This window comes from Hirundo rustica, chromosome 9 (genome assembly GCF_015227805.2).
Source record: "Hirundo rustica isolate bHirRus1 chromosome 9, bHirRus1.pri.v3, whole genome shotgun sequence".
Taxonomy (NCBI): domain Eukaryota; kingdom Metazoa; phylum Chordata; class Aves; order Passeriformes; family Hirundinidae; genus Hirundo; species Hirundo rustica.
Window position 1 is genome coordinate 17013208 of NC_053458.1, and position 17313 is coordinate 17030520.

At 40.7% G+C, this 17313-nt stretch overlaps 1 protein-coding gene across 8 annotated transcripts in view; it reads right to left on the reverse strand.

Annotated features, from left to right (window-relative positions):
• BCAR3 (BCAR3 adaptor protein, NSP family member) overlaps positions 1 to 17313 on the reverse strand; it is an 85384-nt gene that overhangs the window by 962 nt on the left and 67109 nt on the right. For all 8 annotated transcript variants that reach the window (XM_040072822.2, XM_040072821.2, XM_040072820.2 and 5 more), the window contains 8 exons: positions 10413 to 10541; positions 8833 to 9275; positions 8144 to 8244; positions 5760 to 6394; positions 2982 to 3097; positions 2019 to 2190; positions 1706 to 1829; positions 672 to 884 (listed from right to left, as the gene is read on the reverse strand). In XM_040072822.2, coding sequence (XP_039928756.1) covers positions 672 to 884; positions 1706 to 1829; positions 2019 to 2190; positions 2982 to 3097; positions 5760 to 6394; positions 8144 to 8244; positions 8833 to 9275; positions 10413 to 10541 — 1933 coding nt within the window. The remainder of the gene's footprint in view (positions 1 to 671; positions 885 to 1705; positions 1830 to 2018; positions 2191 to 2981; positions 3098 to 5759; positions 6395 to 8143; positions 8245 to 8832; positions 9276 to 10412; positions 10542 to 17313) is intronic.

A 17313-nucleotide genomic window follows, 5' to 3' on the forward strand; every position in this document is an offset into this window, starting at 1 on the left:
GGGTTCTGTTTGCACAATGATTTTAACAAGCTCGTAAAGCAGTGAAAATCCTTTCCAGCTTTGACATTCCAGTAACACTGATGCTTTAGGGACACTGGGACAGGCTAGCCTTGCTCAGTTCTAATGTCTAGAATTGTCATTATAGTCAGGCCCTAAATATAATTACTGACGTATACACGGTGCTTGCAGAAATTACTGTATTTCTCCCCACTCCCTTAACTTTCCCACCGCAAGTTTAATAAATAAAGGCCCATTGTTAACATGTTGCTGCTTTCTGGCAGTAAGTGGTCACAATCTCAGTGCTGAAACTTGCACTGTTGTAAAGAATCTCAGGGTGGTATTTTAGTCGTAATAATCAGAGTAGCAATTTTATACGGTACAGAAGACAGGAAGTTGTCCTCAGTCTGTACTGTACTTCTGTTCAGTTGCCAGAAGGGTCAGCATATTGAGTCATGAGGACTTCAAGTATGCTTAGCAAAAATGCTTGCTGGAGAGCTGTAGTGATGAGTCATTTACAGTCTGCTTTTAAACAATATTAACGTTGTCCTCAGCCCGTTTCCTGCAGGACATTTGCTCCTCTCAGCTCCTGCCGAAGAGGAGAGGGATTTCTGTCTCTGGCATGCAGGGGCAGGCACGGCCCCAGCTCGGGTGGCAGTGCAGCTCTCTCCTACCTTGCAGCAGCCGCTCTGCCGTCAGGCGAAACGTCTCGGCGTGCTGGGCCATCAGGCGAGCTGTGCCCAAGTGCCTGAGCATTATTTCACCACTCTGGTCACTGCTTTCCCACAGCTCCATGCCTTCAAAAACGACAGCTTGGCGCTCCATCAAGGTAACAAGAGGCATCAGCAGTGGCACTGTTATGATGTTCTGTGGAGCACTGATGGTTTCTGGAATAGAGAAACCATCATATATCTCGTATCATCAGACATTACTGTTAATTGAAGAAGGTATTGTAACGGCAGCACTCTTTTTTTAAAGTTGGAAACTACTATTCGTCTTCCATTTTTCAAATGGAGGACAAATAGCCTTCAAAAATCTTACCTTAAATATACCTGTCCTACCAGTTTCCTGTGAACTGACTGGAGAAGACCAACACAAATCGGTGTTGGAAAGCTGCATTTGCTACAGGGGAAAGCTCTGCTGAGTTACTAGACAGTGGAACAGAGATTTTAAACACATTTTTGTAAACATTGGTCATTCCAGTAAAAATATCCATGAGGCTAAAAAGTTTTCACTGTTTACCTGTTCTCTTGGAGAAATGTTCTGAGGAATTATTTATTCTGCCTTGCATCCCTTTAGAAACTAGAGCTGCAGTGAATCTCGCAAAAGGGTGCCTAATATGATCAGAATTACCTAACCATTCTTTTGAGGATTCATCCTCTGATCTAATAGACAAAGCAAACAAGAAGTAAAATATGCCAGAATTAATTCTCCTGTGAGGAGAGTTTTTCCCCCTGTTTTTGTGGCAAGATGATGCAATGTGTCAGTTTCTCCTTGACACAGGAACTAGGGATGTGGGGAGAATGTTGTATTCTGCAGGGATGCAGGCACACAAACACATACTGATGTTTGGTTGGCAGACTGCTTCCACTCACAATCATATGGCATTTTACAAGTTTACATAATCCTTTTAACATACATTGCACAGCTATGGAAAGAGCAGCTGTCTTATCTCCCCACCTAGGAAATCAGTGTCACTCATACTCACTAGTCCACTCATCTTGTCCTTCATGCAGAGCTTTGCAAGCTGGTTTCAGCTGTTTCTCGTACATAATGGCAGTCTGGGTATAACAGTGTCTTAGAGCCGTCCAGGTCTGTTCTAATCTACTGACCTGTTCATGCAAAATAGAGAATACCCATTATTGACTCCACAGCAGGAGAAGTACCTTGCTAGTCACAGAGTCGCAGAACAGTCATGAGGACTATTTTGATGTTCTCTCTCGAAGGAATTGCTCAAATTAAGTTAAATAAGCCATCAAACAACTCCACATTTTGGAACATAAAGAGAAACAGATTTTTACCTGGGGCATTTCCAGTGCTTTCATAATAGCAGAAAATCCATATAAATCCCCTAGGGACTCCTTCAACTCCACAGCAACTTGGATGATCCTGTTTAATGCTGCTGCTCGATCCTCTACATTTCCTGTGCAACCCAAGATATCAACAGCTATTCCTATTGCCATGGTATTGTGCCTGTAAGTGAAACAATTCATGTGAGCAGTTACAAATTATTAAATTTACAGGTGTTCAAAGATCATCAGTTCAAAGGTGTATTTTTATTTTTGCATGCCCCACAAACTTAGTCTTGCCAACACCTTTGCACCAAAACCAGTATTTACGTATGGAGAAACACACACAGGCTTTAATGTTTTAATAAATTCTCCTGAGATACTACTAACTATACAAAATTCTGCTCAAGCAGTGAATGAGTGGACACTTCTGGGAAAATTGCCCCAGTTCCCTTTGTCCTCCACATTCAAATCCTGTGACCCTCCCAATATCTCAGCAATCAAACTACTGAAATAGGAAGCCGAAAATGTAGATCAGAACACCCGAAGTGTGCAGAGGTTTTTCAGAAAGCTTTGCTGATAATTTTTTACTTTATTAGATCTTCTAGCTGCTTGCCACATGTAGAAGGATACTACCTTTCAGTCTCCTCCACACACACATGCACAGACAGATTATGGGTGCCCTGAATTTTAGTTTACTTGAGCTTGTAAAGGAGAGCTGATGGCATTCAGCTGTTCCAAGGACCCTGCTTTCAACACCTTTCCCCTTTCCCTGTACCACACCTGACAGTTGCCTTACAACCTTACGGAATCCTTTCCTATTCAGAATGAATTTACATACCATCTCAGTAAATGATCTGTACATGTGAATTCAGGGAACATGCAGGAGAGCACTTTTGAAGCAAATGAGGACAGTGCAGCCATGCTTTGAGCTTCTGGCCATCTGCCCTGGCAGTGAGGAACAGGGACATTTACCTCTCAATCAGGTCAAGGCGCAGCTGATGTCCGTAAGGCAAAGTGATCAATTCAAGACCAGAGGTCCCTCCCATATTCCTCCTCATCTCTTCAGAAACTTCTACTATCCGTGCTACCTGTCAAGTGCAAAAAACTCTGCGTGAATTTTGAAACTAACATTTTTCAAAAGAAATTACCTCTAGCCAGAGAAGTCCTCCAGGTAACTGCATGGCATACAGAGCTAAGTGCACAGCATGCAACACTGTAATACAGGCATCAAAGAAAACTATAACCTAAGCATGTTCAGCGCCTTACAAAAAAAAAAAAAGGAAAAAAAAGGTTTTTTTTTTTTAAATTATACAGCTGCTAGAAAACATAATAGGTGTGACCAAAATGCTTCATCAAACTCCATCCTCTGCTTCCAGAAAGGGATTACTGTGCAGGTTCCAGGAAATGTAGTGCTCTCTCAACCTGATCCTTGTCAGAGAGGCTCTGCTATTTGCCTTAAGGACATACACACTTGCTTGTGTCTTCTTCCTTTCTAAAAAAACTACTGCTCAGAATGTTTTTTGTTACACCACAGGGTCCTAAAGATGAATTAGGTTCATAAAAGTTTGTAAAGATGAATTAGAAAAAGGACTAAGGAGGACACCATGTTGAGTGCCTACAGAAATCCATGTGTGAAAGCTGACACCCTTACCAATTTGTCTTTGCTTTTTAAACATTATATCAGCTACTGGTTATCTCAACAACACTTCTAATTGCTAATAATAAGCAAAACCACATTAATATGATGGTGTAAGATTATCTGTTGGTTTGAGGCCTGTATGTTGACATTTACAAACCAATCTGCCTGCAATTTTCTGATACACCCATCAGTAGGCTTTTTTGGCTATGAAATGATGAAAAGCAGTCTGGGCTGTACAACAAGCCTCACCAGTACAAAACCGCACTGCAGAAAAACTCGTTTCACTTCTAGAGAAGCAGGAGTGATATGAAGCCCCAGGAGACACTGACTGCTATTCCATCACAGATATGCAAGTGGCAAACGCCTCATCACTTATCATATGGGCAGTTCTTTATTCGAAATGTCATTATTTAAAAGGCAAACTGAACTGCTGATGACACACAGGACATATGAACTTTAGCCTGGGATCTCAGTGCAAAGCATTCATTCTGGCCCAATTCACAGGCCAATCTCATTGCATCATGCAGTTCTTATCAGTGCAGTCTATGCAACACACTGCCAGTAAACAGCAGGCACTGGCTCAGCACTCGGAGGTGAACATCAAACAGACTTCTCTACCTGTCCCAGCTAGTTACTGTTCCTGCTCCAAAATCCAAAAATCTGTTTCTGCAAAGCCCTCCAATGAGTTTTAATTAATTCCAACAGGCTAGCTGGTGCCTTATCCATTGCAAAGTTTACACTATTTAAAATAAGGAGTCTAATCATGAGCTAATTGAATATTATATACATATATACAAACTCACTAGTTCTCTAAGGCATGCATAGCCTTATGCCTTCAAGCAGCATACTCTTTAACCATACATTAAAGATAATCTAGTTATGAATTTGAAGGAAGGAAGGAAAAAGTGAATTTTGGAACTAATGTTAGAGAATGCTGTTAATACTCTTGGAATCATAATAAAGCAACCTCAATCCACCACTTCTGAGAAGAGTGAGCAGTTGTGGAGCTGAGTTTTTCTGAGTCACTTTGTCTGCATGAAGCCTCACTTAGCAGCAGCCAACAGTGCTACTGAGGAAAGAAAAAGCTGTGTTTGCTGTTGGCAGGCCCCCAGCAGCTGGCAGGACTCACACACCACCCCCTCCTCAGACCTTCGGTGTCTGTCAGTGCAGCAGCACCAGCAGGGTGCTACTGATGTGCTTCTTCTGGAGCATCACCACTCCCACTTCCCCTCCTGTCTGCAGTGGAGCTGCCCAGTAAGTAGCTGTGTGCTTTGCTTCTCAAACTCTTCTTAAAAAGACTAAAACCACCAAAACCCAACAAAGTTTAGGGGGTTAGATACCCACCATACTGTTTTGTTCCTGTAGCTGCTCTGCAGCAGGTACAGCACCCAGTCATGCCAGCAAAGTCATGCAGATTTAACTGCAGTTACATTTCTTACATTACACAGTCATCATCTCATTATGAGATGATTCTCCAGTCTTTCTGACCCATTAGCTGATCTCCAAGCCCTGGCAGCTGACCAAAGTCTACAATGTGAAACATAGTTCTTTGTGTTTTTCACATCTTCCTAAGCAATTCCACTAGCACAGTTCTCTCACAGGAGAGAAGAGCACAGTCCTGATAGCTATTTTCCCACACCACCTATCCAGCTGTAAGAGAGGAACTCAGACAAAGATTAGAAGAGCAGCTGCTTTTAGAAGTTTAAATACACGTCATTCCATTGAACATTGTATATAATGGCCATGTGGCAGCCAGGTAAAGTCTGCCTGCTCTTTGCCCTAAGGAGCTATTTCCTGTTGTGAGCAGTTCTCCCCACAGTGCTTTACAGCAGAAGAAAGGCTGAATCACAGATATACAGCAACTGATAGGAGATTTAAAAGACTTATGGAACTCTGAGAATTTGAGTCTGAAGTCAAGCATGATGAGAGACCTTTAGTCCAAAGAGTTTGTGAACACTCTTACTCTTCAAATGGAAAACAAATACTCTAAAAATTCCTGCAAGTAATACAAGAATTACATTAGCTGCAAATGTTCCCATTCTTTTCAAATCAGTTCTTTAAAAAGTCTAAACTGGCACAATATAAAATAAAACAAATTATCTTTTTTTTACCTTGCAGTCCATTCTAAGAATATGCTGTGCAATAATCTTTGGGTTATTGTTGGTGAAAAGCTCCTTAACTTTTCTTAACATGGATGTTTCCAATGGCTTATTTTCAGGAGGAAGTAGTTTGGATTCAAAATCATTTGGTTTAAAACTAGACACCGTCTCATAAACAGGTGCAGAAAACATGCTGTCTTCTTCAGCCATCTGAGTTGAAGCTTCTAAAGGATCTGCAGGGATCATTATAGGATCATCATCAAGGATCAAATAGCTTGTTTCGGAGTTCCTGAATGTTGCCCTCTCCTTTTGTGTCAGATGTTCCACATAGCTGTTTTTTTGACACAAGTGTTGTGTTGCTGCTGTAGGATGTCTGGTAGGGTTTAGTTCCCAATAGTGTCCTTCAGAGCAGTGGGAAGCCAAAGGAGAATCTGGGGGCTTCATCAGGGGTGCTTTGCTGGGTTTAGGTGGAGGCTTTGGACAGAGCTGACTGTCTGATCCTCTAAGAGCTTCCCCTAGCTGTGACTCTGAGGTCACTTTCTGAACAACTGTGGGGCTTAGAGATGGTTCACTGCCTGTTCTAAATGCAGGTGAGCTTGGACAGGAGATTGTATCTGCTTCGGGTAATTGAGATGGATGTCTTGAACCTGCAGGGGAAAACAGTGTTTTAGCAGGCGAAAATACAATTCCTGTGCCATGGTTCATCCCCTAATGCTATTTCCTAAGGATAATATTGTCAGATCACGTCAATTATTTGCTGACAAAATTGTATATTTTGAGGAATGACCTAGCCAGCAAATTCCATTCACTTGCTGATCCTCCCAAAATCCCAAATACATGGAACAGCTGCACCATAGTATTATTCTGTGGTAATGCTGACAATACTTCCAGCCCCTGCTGCACACATAGGCTATCCTGTCAGAGCTGGATGGCCTCCACGGCTCAGAATAGGAGGTTTCTTTGTAACCTGATCTAGGCTATAAAAACAGTGACTTCCAGCTGCATCACATAAAAGATGAGTCATTTCTGAGAACAACGTGTTTGAGATGAAAGCAAAACTTCCCAAAGTCATGCCTGAACCTGAACTAAGGTATGGAAGGAATGAACTTCAGAAATGCTAATCTTTTTGTGAAACAGAGCTAGTTTGAAGAGCTGGATCCATGCACTTCTGTGTATTTATGCCTCATCCTGTACCTGCTGCCTATGCAAACCACGGCATCCAATATGAGATTGAGTGCTGTGTGTCAGACATTCCCAATCTGCAACTCTTGGTGCATTTGCTGCTATCTACAGCAAAGTGGCTGGTTGCATGGTGTGGGTGTTACTGCTTGATTACAGATATCAAACAAAAACTCCAAATCACAGTCACCACCCTTAAGCAGTATGATAACAGGACCTGCTCAAAGGATCATATGACAAAATGCACTGCAGAACTCTTCAGGCTGTCGTAGTACCAAAATAAAAATATCTGCTGCCATGGATTGGAATAATCAATTCAACTACAGGGGGACAGAAATTTGCCTTATAAATGTCTGTCCATCCCACTGTTAAAACACAGGAGCACACTCTTTTTATCAAAATACAGTCTCACTGTATTAACAGTCTCTTTCTCATGAGAATTCCTACAATAGGCATGAAAAATTTTAACAGTACTGTATTCAAAATGAGCAGCCTTGGAAGTCAATACTTGTTTGTCCACCTGAGAAGAGATGCATTATTGCAAGTTTCTATACACAAGTGTGTTAGTATGGAAACAATTTGCTTAACCTTTGAAGAATCTGAGAAACAAAATTCCCCAATCAACAATTGATCCAAGTGTTGTCACACTTTGGATCTCTTGCTTAGGATGATAGTGGCCATGGAACCAGACAACAGCAAAAGGAATGAAAAGCAAAAAGGATAGAGGGTAGAGAGATTGACACAGATGGAAGAAGAGAACTGAGTACAAAAGCCATGGTAGTGGTTTTCTCCTAGCAGGAACATTATCTCATCTGCATAGCTTACCCTGAGAAAATGTGGTTACCAGAATTTCCACGAAACACCACTTCTACTTAATAAAGTTCTGACAGAAAGACATGAGTGAAACAAGTCAGTTCTTGTCAAGTAAAAGTGAGGAAAGGTAATACCACCAAAAAAAGCATTAATGCCAACCACAGCTGTCATTTTTTTAGTGTGGAAGCCTGCTAAGGTTCTCAACTAGCTGGTGCATTGTAAATAAAAATCCTGTTCCAGTGACTTGAAGAGAAGCAGTGTGTTAACACAACTTACAGTGGCCGTTAAATAGAGTGTATTTACAGTACTCAGAACATTCAGTAGTCTCACTTTGGTCTGAAGAGTAACAGATCACATGGACACACACCAATTCTAAGCATGAAACTTCTAGTTACAAAACATACCTATTAGCAGATAGCTCTCTGACTGGTGAGCCTTTAAAGGGAATCTTTTCTCCACAACGTGATCCAAACTAGCTGGCTGGCTACCACTTTTTTCTTTGTTTCTAGGGTAAACAAAAATGCAAACAAAAACATATCAATATATGCAGCACTTAAAATACATTATCTAACTGCCAGAATATATCATAACCAGTGCAAGGATTTTAAGCTTTCCACTTGGGCAGCTTATGATAATAAAAGGCATTTCATCCATTCATAAACTGCTGTTGTAGTGGCAGTGACATGGGCTGTAGGGTGTGTCACCATGCAGCATTTATGAAGGTATTTCCTTTCGAATGGAACACTGAACACTTTTGATTTGGACACTGAAATTAGGATCCATTATCCCACACTTGGAGTTTTTATTTCAGGAGTCAGCTATGGAAAAACAGACTTCTCTGGAGCAGCAGTGAGATGTTATTTTAATCCTTTTTCTTACATGGTCAAGATCTGCCAAGTCACTGCAGTGCTGTTGCGCTTCCAGAGTCTACATTTGCTCTTACTTTGTGGATCTGCTGATCCTTTGCTAAAATCAGCAAACCCTCATGCGTAGTCTTCCATCCCAAATCAGAGTGAAAACTCTCTCATCACCTCCACCAGGAGCTGATACACTTACTCCATTTCCTTCCATAAGGACAGCAAAATTAAGGTACCTCAAAAGATTTCCTCTGGGTATGCTCTGCTCTGGGGATTGCATGCTGGATATACCGAGACTCAGCCTTTTTGCAGTTTCTGTTTTTCCTTCAGGGGTGCTTGGCTCTTTTTGTTGGACTGGAGTTACACCGTATTTCTCTTCTAGACACCTGAGAGGCACAGTCCGGTTGATAGGCTGAAAAATAATTGCTCCACTCTGCTTTGATATTGGTGTGCGATTCCCAACGTAGTATCTAACTAAGCCAGGGATAGTGTCAAAGCTTTCCAGTTCAAACTGATACTGAACACGACAGTAGGCTTCATTGAGTCTTAGAACTGTTTTGTCGATTTTAAAATGCTGAGGGCTATTTTTCCACTGACAGGTAAGAACAAAGTTCCCAGGACTGGAGAGAGAATCTCTAATCAGAAAATCTCCATCTCTCTGAACTAGGCCTTCTGCCACCTTTGAGGAAAAAGAATTATACAAAAATTACTTTCAGAATCAGAAAACAATACATTACAACAAAATACTCTTAAACACAGGAATTAATTTGGCTACTCTGGGAGGATGCACAAAGCCACAAATACAAAGCAGAGCATGAAGTGTGGTAGAAGAATGATGTCTCCAATTCTTAATTAAAAGCTCATCCCACAACAGAGTTCTGAAAGGGCTTCTTGGAAGGAGCCAGCAGCCAGAATCTGAGCCACTTTTGCGTGTGCACTTCTTCTAGTTTGCTAATAGAAAATAAGGCATGAAGGGAAAGCAGTGACCGGGGATTTTAAGTTTAAAGCATCTGAATATAGAGTCATACTGCAGTTTAGAAGCCATTAATACAAGATCCTGGATTCTGCCTTTTCATTGTTACCTTACATGACAGAAGCTTTCATTTTTTTTATTCTTTGGGAAGACTGCACGTAAATACTACTGACTAGGAAGGGTCAGAGACACCTTGTTTTTCTGTTTTGAGTTAGTCCTCTCATGTGACGAAAAGGACGCCAGGAGCCGAGTGTGCGGCGGCTGAGCCGGCGCTGCCCGGGGCTGAGCGAGGCCCGCAGGGGGAGCTCCAGCGGCTCTGGAAGCTCCGATCCGACCTCAGCCTCACCGCAACTGCCTGGGCACGATCAACATCCAAGTGACTGAAATGATTTTGTTGCGGCTTTCCACCACCACCCGCCCCCCACCCTTTTTTTTTTTTTTAATTTTTATTTTTTTTTTATTTCCCCCTCTTCCCCAAGTTCCAAGTGCAAGAAGGAAAATAAACATTTTATCTTTCATTAAGAATACTGAACCAAATTAATGTCAGAGTTCTCTAAACAACATGTGACCCTAGTATTCTTATGCCAAGCTTAAATTCAATTTCCAGATTTATTCAGCGGACAAAACCCTATTAAATGTATCTATTTTCCACCAGGGTCTGCCCTGAATCCTTCCTCGGCCTCATTTTATGCCCAGCTGGGATAAATACCACAGCTTTCATACAAATAGGCACTAAGTTCCTACTAAATTAATTCACGTATCAGAGACGTGTACAGCACATCAGTGAAATTCTGCTTGTCTGTAAAAGCTCAAAGCACATTTGGCAACGCAAAGAGCACGTACCTGCCGAGGAATTCGTCCGTGGTACCAGGCATGGCTACGCAAGTCTTCGCTACTCAGCTGCAGTTCTTCCTCTAACTCCTTCTTCAGCTTCTCCGGGCTGTTGTCCATAACTTGCCTCTCCCTAGAAAACTGCAATAAAGATTAAAAGCTTCAACTGTGCCAAGTTTAGTGATTAACATTTTACCTGGGTTATAACTTCCATCATATGACCGGCACAGGAATGCAGGTGCTTTCAGCAGGCTGCCTTGGCTTTGCTCTCTAGATTGTGTTTGCAAACCCCAGCGTTCTGTGAGATAACGTGTGATTGTTCTACACCGCACGGAACTGCCTGTGCACCAAACTAAGAGTGACACACCTACAAAGTCACTTCTCCTACTTCCTCTTTCCAATAATAATTCTAACTATATATATATATAAAAAAAAATGGAGCTGGACCCAAATGCCCTGCTCCAATTGTCTTCCTCTTAAACTTCCATTTTAAATGTAGATTCTTTCCCAGCAGCCCCCTTTGGACCCATCTAGTTAAGAACATTCCAAATGCATCAAGACAGGCTAAGCAGGACACACTAAGTTGTTCAATATTTCTGTTGCCAAAGTATCGATTTGCCAAAGCTAAATTTCAATCTTAAAGGGCTTACTCCTAAGGGTCATAAGGAGTGTGCACATCCAAATGTTCACATCCACGTGTGCACATCCAAGATGTTGCCTTCCTAAAGGACAAAAGCTTCTGTTTCCCTTTAACACAAAAGGCATGAGTTTTGCTTGAAGATACCTCCATCACCACTATACAACTACTATATGATTTTCTGGGAAATTTCTGTCTTCATCTCTTTTTGGAGCACAGCTTTCATGCTGGCCTACTCTGCTTGCTAGTCCTTACGAATGCAGTGCTGCTAACAGTGAGGTGCAGGATCTTCTCCAGAGTAGACTCGTTCTCTTTCATAAGCACTCAGAGGAGGGAAGCACTTTGGACTTCCTTTCATTCTCCAAGGGCTGGGACTCCAGCCCATCTTTGTTGCGCTGCAAAGTTTCAAAAGCCTGAGAACATGTTCTACATTCTACACTGAGCAAAGAATCAGAGTATACTCTCTTCAGAGAAAGACTCCCCCCACCAAAAAAAAAAGAAAAGAAAAAAAAAAAGAGCATTTTGCTCCAGTGCATAATGGATACGAGCCAAAGCTCATGGGTTCCTTTAACTGACACACTGATGGAAATAAGGAACACATGCATTATTTAAAAAAGAACTGGGAAGACTTGCCCACCAATTCCTGTTCTTTCCATGAACACTGCTCTCTATAGCTTTTTCTTCTTCACAGTGAATACTCACAGCACCTAACCGTGGGAGCAGGTGGCACACATTTAACACTTCTTTCAACAGCCCTCCCTGCAATTTCAGGCAGACTGAATTACAACAGATTACCAGACAGCAGATTTTTGGTGGAATAATGCCAGAGGAGGTATCCTGCTGCCAAGATAATTTAGACATGCTGGGAACCCAGAGAAATTCTGAGATAAATTCTCCTCTCTGCTTTTCTCAGAGAAAAAAACCTAAAGCTTCTCTTAGACAAACACTAGTAGCTAACACAGAAAGACAGAAGATGAAAACAACTTGGTAAAGAATTACTTTTCACCTTAGTTTCCCTTCTGTGAACCAGAATAGGGTGTTATTTATCCATACAAATCTGGTTCAAAATGGACAAGCATTTTCATCAATGAGCAAATTCTTTGTGCTTTTGTACGTTAATTTTAGGTTTTGCATCAATTCCTACCAAGCTTTATGAGAAGACAGTGCAGAAAGAAACCACACCACAAAAAAGAGACCTTTACTGAAAGGGCTCGTTCATAAACCAACGTACAACATGAAGAAGTGAAGTTACTGTATGTAGAAGGAGTCACAGAAGAGGCTTGGTGAGGACTGAAAGCACATTGGAGTGTCAAAACATAGTCAGGGAAGGCCAAAAATGCCCCCTCCACTCTTATGACCCATCAGACCTTCACAGGTGAAGGACCTCAGGCACACGTCCACCACTTGTATTTCCCAACTCAAAGAACTGGGAACCATTTAAAGCTGACTGGCAAGGATTCTAAAATCAACATTCCTTTCACTACCATGTCTTAGACAATGATAGCAAGTATTATAGCATCTACACAAGCTGAAGGCAGAGTGAAGAGCACACAAATTGACCTGAGGCTTTTCAAAAGCACCTTTTCTCCTGATTGCACAAGGAAGTGGCTGAAGAACTTCTAAAATACTCCCCCCAGGGTAAACAGAAACATCCATCTACAATGGTGTAACAAGATCTTAAAGTCATAGCTGTGTGTTTTGCTGATCTTCTGAGAGGAACCACTACTTTCAAGTGAATCGTATTTAAAGTTTCAAAAGATGCTTTTGACAATAGAAATTGTTACCATCTTTCCAAAAGCATCTCACTATGTCTCAGCGGTAGGCAGAGCTATTGAAAATAGAACAGACTTTAGGATACCACGGCAATAACTGAATTTGCTTAGGCTACTTATATTTTAGTCAACAAAACGAACTATAGGTCTCTACCAAAAACCTATATAGGATGAAATGGACTAGTTTCATCCATGGTACTGACACAAACTATCTTAAAAATACCAGGATGATCCACTTAGAGATACACATTAATTACAAATACAGCATGGAAACATAGAATTTCTTCTGGTGGTTGAATGGATTTTTCACTACTCAAATGAAGTTAATGAGACACATCTTGAACTTGAACTACACGTAACAATACAGCAAGAAAAACATTTAAGGAACCCAAATCAACTAAATTGTTAACTTTAAAAATGTTTAAAAGTTATCATTAAAAATCCTCTCGACCATGGTCTACCACATGGAATATACTCTGATTGCCAGAGGTTGGACGTCTCCTGAGGTGAAGCAAACATGCTTAAATAACCTTTACGCAACTCAGAACTTAGTGAAAGAACTCCAGTGGCTAGCACAAATCCCAGGATACACAAAAGGAAAACTGTCTAGGTAAGCAAGTTTAGTAATAGCCTGTCTTCCTGGACAATTTCTTGTTCACCGAGACTGATTTCTTACAGAACCTACTAAAGGAGAGTTGTGACTGATGAACTGTCTGTAACCTCACCAGCAAATACCTTTCTATGCTAAACGCTACACCCAAGGTCTCTGCCCTGCAAGAATCTTTGCATACACTGAACTTCACATCCTGCAAGGCTCAAAAATCACTCCGGGCACAGCTTGTGCAAGCATGTGAGCCTGTAAATAAAAAGAGGGCAGGCTTACAACAAGTATTAGTTATGCCAGTGGGCTTTCTTTCAAAAGAAAGGTGACTTATTCCACACAGCATGATGCAGATGCTTCAGCCTCATTTCCCAGCAGCACCCAAAAGTTAATGGGCAGCAATGGGAGGCTATAAATCTGCACTAACTTCATAGTGAACAAACCTTCATTTAGTAGGATCTCCTTGTTTTATTTCTTTGTCTAAGACTTTGCTGGCTCCTACTCAATGACAGAAAGAAAGCTGAACTTACATTTACAGGTGTAAATGTAAATGTAAGTGGATGGTAGAAAGAAATTTAAAAATGATTCAGGGAAAAATGAAAGACTTCCACATATTTTGCAACAAAACATGGTTGAAGTAACACAAGGAAGTTTCCGGTTTCAATACTTGGAGATCTTCAATAGCAATACCCCTGTCAGATATCCCTGGAATAAAAAAGCAAATCAAATCAGCAGAACTGTTTTCAAATACAGATGCTTTTCCTGGCCTACAAAGAACTCCCTGTAAGTGTGTGCTTTCCAGAACTGTTTGTTCACATTTTACTTGCATTGTTTCCAGTCCCGGTGCTATTTTAAGATATTTCTGCGATGCTAAGTTTTTGCGAACAGGTCCTTAAAATAAAAATACATAACTACCTAGCAATATAATATTATCACCTGCTGGCAAAAGCCCTCAATCCTACTTAAATACACTATGGAAAACCTAGAGAGCCAAGACTTTAGAAGGAGGGAAAAAAATTCAGTCAGTAGTTATAAACTAAGAAACTCCTTGGAGGTTCATATGTTTCACAATGGATTTCTTCTTCAGGGCCATTAATCTTAGAGCAAACTGGGCTTACAGATGTAACAAACTATCCTTAATGTTACATATTATTTTACTCTTTTTTTCCAGGCAAATATTTATCCAGCATATCAAAACCTGGAAAATATCTAAGTTTAAGGAGATAAAACATCAAATTATGATCTCATTTAGGGGAAATTGGAAGAGGACTTAACTTACCTACCAAAATAAGCCAAAATTTGTGAATGTATTTTAATGGGAATTTCTCATAATAATCTGCTGCTTATGCATCCAAGGGATTACTTACATGTGAGTGTTCGGCACTCTCCAAAGGCAATTCGCTATATCAAGCTCTTGTGTCAACCATCCTAACAGAATTTATCACAGTAGATTGTGCTGAATAATTTACTGTATGAGGTTGGTAGTAAACAAAAGAGAAGTCCCACAATTATTTCTGTATTAACTCCTCTCTAAGGTGACAATGTGTTTGGTTTATTGTTTTGGGGTTTTTGTTTGGTTGTGTGGTTTTTTTTTGTTTGTTTGTTTTGTTTTGTTTTCTTCTTCTTTTCTTATTTTTCCTAAAACAATTTGAATTCTGAGGGAAAGGCTTTTAATTTTAGACACTGTTTGGAAGTGGTCCAAAATCTGTCATGCTAGATCCCCTCATGTGGTTCAGATAAAGCCAAAATTCACATCATCTCTCTTTGTAACCTTCTGGCAAAGTATTATTTACAAAAAGCACGGCCAAGGACTGTTACGGGCACCAGACTAAAGGGGGCCACATTTCCATCCAGTCTCAATTAGTTCCTGGTGCTCTGCACAGCTCTGCCAGGTGACAGTTAAATGAGCTCAACAGGCAGCCTTGGAACCACCTGATTTCCTGTGACCTTGAGGGTTTCAGGAAAAAAAGAAAAAGAGAAGAGATGGTTATTAGGGATAAATGAAACCAGCTTTGTGAAAACTGAAGCGTGATCCGACTGAGAAAGTAAGTCTATACTTTTCCCAGAATTTTAGTACTTTGTTTAAAGTTTTAATACATGTACTGAATTAATCTAAACCAAACCTATTTCAGATTTCTCACAAATCCATCCTTTCTCCAGCACTGGAGGCCTGCTATGCTTGCTTAAGTACACCATGAATGCTGAACTGTGACTTTCTGACTGGGTAAAATCACTAGGTCCTACAGAGCCTCCACACAAATAAGGAGATGGGAGATTTGTGATTAATGAAAAACTTAAACTTTATTAGATTTACACAGCTTTTAGGCAAAGGGATAATCTAACAGAAAATATGAAGGGGACGGTGGGACAAGCACAGGAAATACCAAGAGGGAAGACAAAAATATGAAAGAAAGGAGAGGACACATAGACACTGGCGAGCAAAAGCATCTGGAAAAGTGAAAAATAATGAAATTCCTCTAATTCCAAGCCACTGGAGAGCAATCAGCTGGTTCATACAGAAAATGAATATTTCATTGTCAAAGTTCCAATTCTGGATCAATAGATAATTCACTGGCTGCAGAGATCCTTTCAGTCTTTAATCCTGTGCCCTTGTGATCCTAATCAGACTGTCTATCTGGGACTATGAATACAAGCATTTAAAAATATACAATTACATGAATTTATAAGGTTTTAATGAGCACAGTATATAATTTCACTTATAACTCTACTAACTGGCCACCAAACACAACACAGTCGCCCTGAGCATTTACATGTAGAACCAAACGCTCCAATATTGTTCAAAAACATTCTCTGTCTTGTTTTCTTCTGTACAGAAAAGCAGCATCATTGGCCAAGGCCTTACAAAACAAACACATAGACAGAGATTTCTGAATAGGGGTTTTTTTTTGAGAAAGAACTAACTGGAAAGGGGAGCTTCTAAACAAAGGAACATTTTTTGATTAACTTGGAAATTGAACCATAGCTGGTGCAATGTTCTTCACAGGGCAGCTTTCTCTAACCTTCCAGAGGGCACAAAATTCACACAGGACTATAGCAAGTGCTGTGTTAAGTAAGAGGAGGTACAAATGGGTGATTTACTCAGAGAGATTAATTAATACAGGAGAATGGCAATTTTGAGCCACAAGATTTCCGCATGCTTCTTTAGGTAACTGGTGACACCTTTTGAGGTTACTGATGAAAAGATAACAAATGATCATGAAAACTTTCCCCATGACTGCAATGGCTCTTTAAAATCAAATAAACTCCATCATGTGCATGTTCTCACTCTGCTACTATGATCAACAAAAGTGGCCTGGTGTTCACAGTAAAGCAGCCAATTTTTTCTGGTTTTGGCCGTCTTAGAGTTAGTTTCTTCTCAGTAGCTGGTACAGTGCAGTGTTTTGGATTCAATGTCAATAACACACTGGTGTTTTGATTGTTGTTAAGTCATGTTTATCCTAAGGACTTTTTTTGTGTCTCACGTTTTTGTGTCTCAGTGAGGAGGTGCACAAAAAGCTGGGAGGGAGCACAGCCATGACAGGTGACCTGAATTGGCCAAAGGGATATTCCACACCACAGAACATCGTGCCCAGTATATAAAATGGGGAATTACCTTGAAAACAGGGCTGTCAGGAGGTCAGGGACAGGCTCTGACATCAGCCACTGGGTGGTGAACAACTGCATTGGACATCACTTGGGGTTTTTTCCTCTTTGTTACCATTAGTACTTAGTAGTATTATTATATTTTACTGCACTTCAATTAATAAACTGTTCTTTTGTCAACCTAGAAGTTTTCGTTTTGATTCTCCTCTCCATTCCCGCAGGGGTGGGGTGGGTGAGTGGCTGTGTGACGCGTAGCCGCCAGCTGGGCTCAAACGATGACAAATAATAAGCAAGATACTT